This window comes from Camelina sativa, chromosome 9 (assembly GCF_000633955.1).
Source record: "Camelina sativa cultivar DH55 chromosome 9, Cs, whole genome shotgun sequence".
Taxonomy (NCBI): domain Eukaryota; kingdom Viridiplantae; phylum Streptophyta; class Magnoliopsida; order Brassicales; family Brassicaceae; genus Camelina; species Camelina sativa.
The window spans coordinates 18,477,789-18,487,238 of NC_025693.1; the positions used below are offsets into that span (position 1 = coordinate 18,477,789).

Consider the following 9,450-nt stretch of genomic DNA (forward strand, 5'->3'; position numbering starts at 1 on the left):
CCCCCCCTAAATATATTTGAATGGATTTAAAAGTGAAAAGTAGAAGGATTCAAATCCAATGATAAAACATATTCTTTCAAAATCCATGTGTTTTGATTTTCATAATTTTACAATTCTATATGAAGTTATAAATCATTCATCCAATAACAATTGTGACCCAAATCCAAAATTATAAATTTACCTTATTGATATTGAGTTTTAAACTCCTTAATCCAAAAACCCGAAACCAAACCAAAACCCAAAAATATTCAAAATAATACTAATAGTTTTATATCCAAATATCCAATTTTTTTTTTGAAAATCCGCGTATTTACCTAAAAAACACCGATACTCGGGTACAATTTTGGATATTTGTGTATCTGAAAAATCAGGTTTATCACGGTTTAAAAATCTATACTTGAATCCGAAAAGACTTGAACCAAAATTTTAAATTTACCCTATTGAGTTCTAAGAGCATCTCCAAAGGTTACTTCATATATAGAGTATGCAAACTTCAAATTTAAAGTACGAGGGTTTTTTCCTCCAAGAGCATACTTCAAATACGAAGTTTTTAAAATGTGTATTTTAGCCCTGGGCATATTACCCGGACCCGAAACCCAAACCCAAACCCGACCCAAAGTGGATGGTTCGGGTATTGTATAAAATCCGATCGGGTTCAATACCTCTGAGGTTTGGATACCCGATACCCGAACCCGAATGCCCACCCGAACTAACCCGAATTAAATGTAAAAATATGTACTTTAGGGGATTTGAACCCACAACCTTGAATATTTACAGGTACATCATTAACCATTTTACCACTTCAGTTTCTCTGTCTCAAAAAGAAATGTTAAATATTTATATATATACAAGTTTTCTAAAATTTATAAAAAAATAAAAATTAGTTTTTTTTTTTTTGTTCATGGTTCGATTGAGTTCGGGTATACCCGAATAACCCGAGCCCGAACAGGTATTACCCGAACCCAAACCCGAAAGTATAGAAAACCCGAACGGGTTCTATATGTCTAAACCCGAAAACCCGAATCCAATCGGCTTCGGGAACCCGAATGCCCAGGGCTAGTGTATTTTGCATAATAGTCCTTATATTGTTCATAACTATTTTAAAATTATAAAATTTTTATAAAGAACTCTAAAACATACATTAAAATATTATACACAATATTAATTTATAAAACATTACATTTTTATATCAAATTTACCTCAGAATTAATATTTTCTAGTATTTTAATTTGTGTAATATTTATGTGCTCATGTAATCTTATTTCATTGTGTTACTTTATTTTGTATTAAGTTTGTTTAGTATAAGATTTTGTTGTGTAATTTTTTTTTAAATGTATCTATTTAATTTTATATGTAACAATTAGATTTATAAGAATATATGTGAAATACTTTGAAGTTATAAAATTTTGGGGAATAAAATGATAAACAACATAATTTGTAAGATTATTTTTGAAATATATAATTTTTAGGGACTGAAATGCAAAAAAAAACGAAACTTCAAATTTAGAGTTTTGAATATTGATACTCCATATTCGATCCGGGTAACTGAATGCCAAACCATAGGTCAGACAGTGTACCCCAATATTATGATGCATGTTTTGTTTCAATTTTCTTTCTATAAATGTCCCGATTTCTTCAAAATCTTTTTTACCCTCTGAGTTTACATCTGTTTCTCCTTCACATCCTCCTTTGTCCGCCGATGATGCCCAAACGCTCCTCCATAAGGTCTGTTTACTAGTCTTTACAATTTCGTTGGTTAATCAATTATGTTGTTAAAGTTTGTTTTATGCAGAGGACTAACCACTAGTACATAGCTTAGTTATCTACATAAGTATTGGCTACTTTGGCTAGTCCCGTCATTCTTATGGTTGTGGAATCTTTTATCATTACAAATACACAACTATGCATATTTCAATCGAATACATCTAATTCCAGAAACTATTTTTACAATAGATCATTGTTTATAACCGTCATGTGTTACTATTCTCATTGCCAATGGGGCCCATGAAGTTTCAATCATATAGTTTACTGTTCTCGATGCCAATGAAACAGATGAAATAAAGATTTTATATTTGACCAAAATATAAAAAGGGATGACATTTTTATTATTATACAATCATTAGGTCGTCTTCTTAATTTTCTAAAACATTTTGGGACTAACACAAATTTTGAAAATAATAATGTTTCACATAACAACTACTTTTGCATCCTAGGGTGCGGTGGTTGGAGGATCAGCACTTTTGACGCATTGTTGTTTTAGCATAGGTGGGAAAAACGGGTTCATGGGAAGATTCGGTGTGCAGTTAGCTTCAACATCTAGTAAATCTTTACAACAAACTGGACCTATGCTGTCAAATTTACCGGTCATCACGGCTTGTCTGATCTCCGCAAAGCATCCCGGCATATTCATAACTGTTGACCAACATTTGGTTATTTCTATCTCTTGCATCCTTGGCATATCAGAAGTTGCTTGCGACGGTTTCAGAATTCCTGGCATACTGGGACTTGGTGGAAATGGATTTGGAAATGGAAATGAGAACTTCGGAATTCCTGGTATACCGGGACTCGGTTGAAATGGATTTGGAAACGGAAAAGGGAACTTTGGAATTCCTGGCATACCGGGACTTGGTTGAAATGGATTTGGAAACGGAAAGGAGAACTTTGGAATTCCTGGCATACCGGGACTCGGTTGAAGTGGATTTGGAAACAAAAGGGAATCCCGGAATTCCAGGCATACCAGGACTCGGTTGAAATGGATTTGGAAATGGAAAAGGGAACGAAAAATGCGGTAATTGAGCATTAACTGAGGCTGTGGTGCATAATATAACCACTAGAAGAGAAAACACACTTTTGATCGACATGATGGATTGAAACCAGAAAAATAGAAGAGTTGAAAAATCCAATATATTAGTTTGTAGTTTGGTTTTCGTTTTGATGAAGTTATGTAATTGGCCGGCTATGTGGTCAAATTTATATGAAAGTAATGGAGTATGAAACACTAGCTGGCATTGCCATACGTTTACAAGTTAATTTTTTGTAATCAATTTTATTGTTTTAAAATTTGGAGGAAAATTAAAAACTGCCAAAATTTTTGATCATGGAGTAATAGGTGCATTGAGTCTCATGGATATGAATCACTTTGACTAACACAGGAAAAAAGGATATTTTCCTAAGCAGACTGTTTGTGGATAGAAAAACAATTAAAAATCTATTTTGATATTTTCTTAACCAAGCTAGGTAGCTTATGAATTTGTCCAAAAAAAAAAAAACAAAAAGGTAGCTTATGAATAAGAAAAAAAAAACAAAATAAAAAGATATTTTCTTAATCAGACTGTTTGTAGATAGAAAAAACAATTAAAAAAAAATTTCTTAACCAAGCTAGATATATATATATATATATATATATTCTTCTTTCAGTTTCTTGGGATTATTAAATTTACCTCTATTTTTTTTCCTTCTAATTTTCAGGATAGCATATAAATTTGAGAGAAACTAATGAACTTATATGAATTTTTGATTAATTGATGATAATGTTAGTATAGAATTATTTAAAGTTAGTTGGACAGTTAGTAAAATTATTACATATGAAATTACAAGACATGGAACAAATATATCTAAAATAGTATTAGTTTTTTTAAAATATGAGATAATATTAGTTTTCATTACTTTTCTCTTTGAGAATAATTTTTTGTTAATTTTTAATTATTTTAATACTAAATAAGATAGAAATGTGATGTAATTCACATTATTTTGTATGAAAATTATATTTTTTACCCATTAGAATTAAGCGCATATAATTAAAATAAAAATTTATTATGATGTAATATACAGTTGAATATTTTTTGTGAAATGGAATGCGTGAACTCTAAATCCGTTTTTTTCTTTTTATGAAAAAACAAATAAAATATGAAACTAATATTTAAAATTCTACTAAAAATTCAGCATATTTTTCTTATATTTATACGGACCTAATCTAGTTTACATTATTACATATATGCTTTCAACGCATACCTGATTGCTAGGTATTTATGCTTTCAACATTTTATGCACATATGTATGCTTTCAACGCATATAATTAAAATAAAAACCATTTTTATGTTTCCAAACTATTCGCGTACCTGTTTATGACTCCATGCAACATATAGATAGAGACTATTGAAAAAAAATTAACTTTTAGTTTGTGTTTAGATAAACAAAAAAAAAAAATTGATAATAACATTTAAAAAAAAAAGAAGATGTACATTGAGATAAGAAGACTCACTTATCTAAAAGCAAGAGAGAAGGGGTCTTGTTGTTGCACAGATACATTACTAACATCTTCAAAAACACAATCAAATCAGAGTTTAACGCTTTGAGGAAAGATGATGACAGTTGCAGTGACAGCCATTTCCTCATCATCTCTATCGTACTCTCCTCTTCTTCTTCATTCTCAAGGTCTCTCCTTTTTCCTATCTTTCTTTCTCTCTCTCTCTATGAACGAAACACTTGGTTTTCTTATGGGTTTTTGTGTTGGTGAATTACAACAGGGCCAAACCGGCGACTGCTGCAATGTGAAAGAAACGAAAAGGTTGGGTTTCGCAACTTCTCTTATAGATAATCTCCTTGAAAGTTCGAATTAGCTTATTAATTCTACAAGGAACTCTATAATCTTCTATTAGTGATATAACTTTTGACTAAGGAACTATGCATAGATAGTGTTCGATGAAATGCTTCAGTGAAACTTGAACTTAATATGTGTTAGGACTTGAATTCAATAACACAAACTCTTTGTTTTTTTTTTTTTGTGAATTGCACAGAGACGGTTAGCGACAAAGGTGGCTGGTTCTGGTGTTATCACAGCGGGATTTGAGTTAAAGCCGCCTCCGTATCCTCTTGTACGTTTTCTTGAATTTTGTTGTTTTCATGTGTTGGAAACTAAGTTTCTTAGATTAGAAAAGACCCTGCTTTTAGGTGGTTGATATAATATAATTATACTAGACTTTGTTCTTTCTGCTGCTATACATTACTTTTTAGTTTGTATGACTGTATGCAAGAACAACAAATAGGACACTATGTGAGTCGTGTACTTAATAATTATGAAAAATGATGAGCTTCCCTGCTTTGGCATCATATGGGAGATGTTGCTCACTCTGTGTGTCGTTGTGTGTTTGATATATGGGTAGGATGCTCTGGAACCGCATATGAGCCGAGAAACCTTGGATTATCACTGGGGTAAACATCACAGAACTTACGTTGAGAACTTGAACAAGCAAATTGTAGGCACAGATCTAGATACATTGTCCTTGGAAGAAGTTGTGCTTCTTTCATACAACAGAGGCAATATGCTTCCTGCCTTTAACAATGCTGCCCAGGTAGTATATGCAATATTGCTTTCCACCAGTTTTTTTCTTGTTAAGGAAAAGAACCTTTTTAAGCTTCTCATGTAAAGAGTTAGACTGGAACCTGCAAGTACACTGTCGTCCTATAAGTGGCAGTATCGGTGTTGAAAATGTACAGGTTATGTGGAAACATTCCGATAGATAGGTAGATACATTAAAACGTAACAAGAAATCACTTGGATACTACATTCGTTGACATGACAAACTTTAGTTTCTTGTGAACTGTGGATTGGATAAGAATTAACATCAGCCGACAATCTATATCTTGAATCAGATTAGGACCACTGGTCAAAGTGGCAAGTTTCTTAATGTGGAATGGTTTGTTTTTTTTTTCTGGATTGAATGTGAATTGAAGATATATGAGGTGCTTGCAGGCTTGGAACCACGAGTTCTTCTGGGAGTCTATCCAACCTGGAGGTGGAGGAAAGCCAACTGGAGAGCTTCTCAGATTAATAGAGAGAGATTTCGGGTCTTTTGAAGAGTTTTTGGAAAGGTTCAAGTCGGCTGCAGCATCTAATTTTGGTTCGGGTTGGACATGGCTTGCATGTGAGTGTTTTTTACTTTGTTCCCCTTCCATATATGCAAACCCCCCAACTTACTTACCATACTAAAGCTTCTCGGGACTCATTGATGCAGATAAGGCAAATAGACTTGAAGTTGCAAATGCTGTAAATCCGCTCCCAACGGAAGAAGATAAGAAGCTTGTAATAGTGAAGACTCCCAACGCAGTAAATCCGCTCGTATGGGATTATTCTGTAAGTGTCTAAACTTCTAATATGAAGATCAAACTCTTGTTGGCTATTATGGATGTTTATATCCTCACACGTTTGGTCTGTCCTTTTGTGCAGCCACTTCTCACCATTGATACATGGGAGGTATAAATATAAGCTACTCATCTCTCTATATATCTGATTTGACTTAGAAAGATTGGTTTCTTGATCGCTGACTTCTTTTTCTTTTTCCTTCTTTTGTGCCAAACAGCACGCTTACTATCTGGATTTTGAGGTACTATCAAATTGCCAAATGATTTTTACTATATTTGAACGCAACGGTCTCATATTTGTTGTGTTCTACGCAGAACCGAAGAGCTGAATACATAAATACATTCATGGAAAAGCTCGTGTCATGGGAAACTGTAAACACAAGGCTAGAAGCTGCAATGGTTCGAGCAACCCAAAGAGAACAAGAAGGAACAGATACAGAAGAAGAAGCGAATCCAGATGATGAAGAGCCGGAGGTCTATTTAGATAGTGATATTGATGTATCTGAGGTTGATTAAAAAACCTGTGAAGCATATAACATTAGCATCTGAAATGTCAATTACAGAGAGCAAAATTTTTTGCATTCTTAAGCCTTACAAATTAACTTAAATTTTGACTATTGTGGGGGAAAAATAAGCTACCTTGAACAAAAACAAAAAGCATTGTGATGAGTTACTATAGGGAGACCTGTGATTGTACAAACCCAAATATCTTACCACCTTTTTTAAAAATATATTTAAATAATATAATTAAATTAAGCAATCAAAAAGAAGAAGATTCCTTAATTACTTCCATTTACTTCGCTCCTCACTGAAAAAAGGAAATACTAATGAGGGCNTTCTTTCATACAACAGAGGCAATATGCTTCCTGCCTTTAACAATGCTGCACAGGTATATGCAATATTGCTTTCCACCAGTTTTTTTTCATTTTAAGGAAAAGAACCTTTTTAAGCCGCCCATGTAAAGAATTAGACTGGAACCTTTAAGTACACTGTAGTCGTATAAGTGGCAGTATCGGTGTTGAAAATGTACCGGTTATGTGGAAACACTCCGATAGATAGGTAGATACATTAAAACTAACAAGAAATCACTTGGATACTACATTCGTTGACATGAAAAACTTTAGTTTCTTGTGAACTGCGAATTGGATAAGAATTAACATCAGCCGACAATCTATATCTTGAATCAGATTAGGACCACTGGTCAAAGTGGCAAGTTTCTTAATGTGGAATGGTTTGTTTTTTTTTTCTGGATTGAATGTGAATTGAAGATATATGAGGTGCTTGCAGGCTTGGAACCACGAGTTCTTCTGGGAGTCTATCCAACCTGGAGGTGGAGGAAAGCCAACTGGAGAGCTTCTCAGATTAATAGAGAGAGATTTCGGGTCTTTTGAAGAGTTTTTGGAAAGGTTCAAGTCGGCTGCAGCATCTAATTTTGGTTCGGGTTGGACATGGCTTGCATGTGAGTGTTTTTTACTTTGTTCCCCTTCCATATATGCAAACCCCCCAACTTACTTACCATACTAAAGCTTCTCGGGACTCATTGATGCAGATAAGGCAAATAGACTTGAAGTTGCAAATGCTGTAAATCCGCTCCCAACGGAAGAAGATAAGAAGCTTGTAATAGTGAAGACTCCCAACGCAGTAAATCCGCTCGTATGGGATTATTCTGTAAGTGTCTAAACTTCTAATATGAAGATCAAACTCTTGTTGGCTATTATGGATGTTTATATCCTCACACGTTTGGTCTGTCCTTTTGTGCAGCCACTTCTCACCATTGATACATGGGAGGTATAAATATAAGCTACTCATCTCTCTATATATCTGATTTGACTTAGAAAGATTGGTTTCTTGATCGCTGACTTCTTTTTCTTTTTCCTTCTTTTGTGCCAAACAGCACGCTTACTATCTGGATTTTGAGGTACTATCAAATTGCCAAATGATTTTTACTATATTTGAACGCAACGGTCTCATATTTGTTGTGTTCTACGCAGAACCGAAGAGCTGAATACATAAATACATTCATGGAAAAGCTCGTGTCATGGGAAACTGTAAACACAAGGCTAGAAGCTGCAATGGTTCGAGCAACCCAAAGAGAACAAGAAGGAACAGATACAGAAGAAGAAGCGAATCCAGATGATGAAGAGCCGGAGGTCTATTTAGATAGTGATATTGATGTATCTGAGGTTGATTAAAAAACCTGTGAAGCATATAACATTAGCATCTGAAATGTCAATTACAGAGAGCAAAATTTTTTGCATTCTTAAGCCTTACAAATTAACTTAAATTTTGACTATTGTGGGGGAAAAATAAGCTACCTTGAACAAAAACAAAAAGCATTGTGATGAGTTACTATAGGGAGACCTGTGATTGTACAAACCCAAATATCTTACCACCTTTTTTAAAAATATATTTAAATAATATAATTAAATTAAGCAATCAAAAAGAAGAAGATTCCTTAATTACTTCCATTTACTTCGCTCCTCACTGAAAAAAGGAAATACTAATGAGGGCTAATCGTAATTATAATAACATAACCCTAATCATCCATACTAACTTGATCACAATGGCTATAATTAGTACTAATCACAATAATTAATACTAAAAGCCCTAATCCCTAATGTGTATATAAGCACTTTTTTCTCAGTTTGTAGTAACAATTTCTTTATTTCATTCCTAATAACTGAGAACTTTTTTCAGTTTTTTTTTAACGAAGACGTTCTTCCGATAAATCTAGGCACTACAAAAAAGACGTACATTGTTAGCGTAGAAAATATGTTATCATATGTAATACATAGCGAATTCATAAATGCTATGATATCGACAGCTATGGTAGATATCCCACCTACGATAGCGTTATTTTTCTATGCTATAATAGGTTAATATACGATAGCCTTAGTTGAATCTTTTAATTTAGTTTTTTCATAGCAATATTTGAATGCCGTTATTTTTTTTCTTTTCAAATTGTTGTTTTTAATCACAAACAAATTCATCACTTTGGCATTCTTTTATTTTTTTTTATTTATTTATTGTTTATTTATTTATCCACTTTTGTTTTTTTTTAAATAATAGAATGAAACTAATTTTTTTTTTTTTTAAAAAGAAACTGCAAAGAAGATTCCTTAATTATTTTACACTTACTTCGCTTCTCACTGAAAAAAGGAAATACAAATAGGGACTATTCGTAATTATAATAACATAACCCTAATCTAAAATACTAACTTGATCACAATGGCTATAGTTAGTACTAATCATAATAATTAAAACAAAAACCCTAATCCCTCCTAATGTGTATATAAGCACTTTTTCTCA

The 9,450-nt window shown here is 33.1% G+C and overlaps 4 protein-coding genes across 5 annotated transcripts in view; 3 read left to right on the top strand and 1 right to left on the bottom strand.

Annotated features, from left to right (window-relative positions):
- LOC109126444 lies at positions 2,210-2,861 on the bottom strand. Its single transcript, XM_019229987.1, has 2 exons — positions 2,709-2,861; positions 2,210-2,440 (listed from the first exon to the last, which is right to left on the bottom strand). The coding sequence occupies exons 1-2, from the start codon at positions 2,859-2,861 to the stop codon at positions 2,210-2,212; spliced, it is 384 nt and encodes a 127-aa protein (XP_019085532.1).
- The window catches only part of LOC104711316 (superoxide dismutase [Fe] 2, chloroplastic-like), a 9,819-nt gene continuing 4,628 nt past the window's right edge, over positions 4,260-9,450 (top strand). Inside the window, exons 1-9 of one of the 2 annotated variants that reach the window (XM_010428008.2) lie at positions 4,260-4,434; positions 4,527-4,567; positions 4,797-4,874; positions 5,163-5,351; positions 5,753-5,924; positions 6,015-6,133; positions 6,227-6,253; positions 6,360-6,383; positions 6,457-6,598. In XM_010428008.2, the coding sequence (XP_010426310.1) occupies positions 4,362-4,434; positions 4,527-4,567; positions 4,797-4,874; positions 5,163-5,351; positions 5,753-5,924; positions 6,015-6,133; positions 6,227-6,253; positions 6,360-6,383; positions 6,457-6,598 (865 nt within the window). In that variant the 5' untranslated portion in view covers positions 4,260-4,361. Of the gene's footprint in view, positions 4,435-4,526; positions 4,568-4,796; positions 4,875-5,162; positions 5,352-5,752; positions 5,925-6,014; positions 6,134-6,226; positions 6,254-6,359; positions 6,384-6,456; positions 6,750-9,450 lie in introns of those variants that run through there. The other variant, XM_010428007.2, reaches the window with a different exon arrangement.
- On the top strand, positions 6,807-8,425 carry LOC104714847 (superoxide dismutase [Fe] 2, chloroplastic-like). The gene is made up of 7 exons (XM_010432321.2): positions 6,807-6,810; positions 6,960-7,030; positions 7,429-7,600; positions 7,691-7,809; positions 7,903-7,929; positions 8,036-8,059; positions 8,133-8,425. The coding sequence occupies exons 1-7, from the start codon at positions 6,807-6,809 to the stop codon at positions 8,331-8,333; spliced, it is 618 nt and encodes a 205-aa protein (XP_010430623.1). The 3' UTR covers positions 8,334-8,425.
- Positions 8,968-9,450, top strand: part of LOC104714848 (superoxide dismutase [Fe] 2, chloroplastic-like) — a 1,468-nt gene continuing 985 nt past the window's right edge. Inside the window, exon 1 of the mRNA XM_010432322.2 lies at positions 8,968-9,016. Coding sequence (XP_010430624.1) covers positions 8,968-9,016 — 49 coding nt within the window. The remainder of the gene's footprint in view (positions 9,017-9,450) is intronic.

Excerpts from the sequence above, each read along its gene's own strand:
- LOC109126444 (XM_019229987.1), bottom strand. The coding sequence starts at position 2,861 with ATGTCGATCAAAAGTGTGTTTTCTCTTCTAGTGGTTATATTATGCACC. Across the intron at positions 2,441-2,708 it reads GAATTCCGGGATTCCCTTTT|ATAGAAATAACCAAATGTTG; the intron begins GTTTCCAAATCC and ends AGGATGCAAGAG.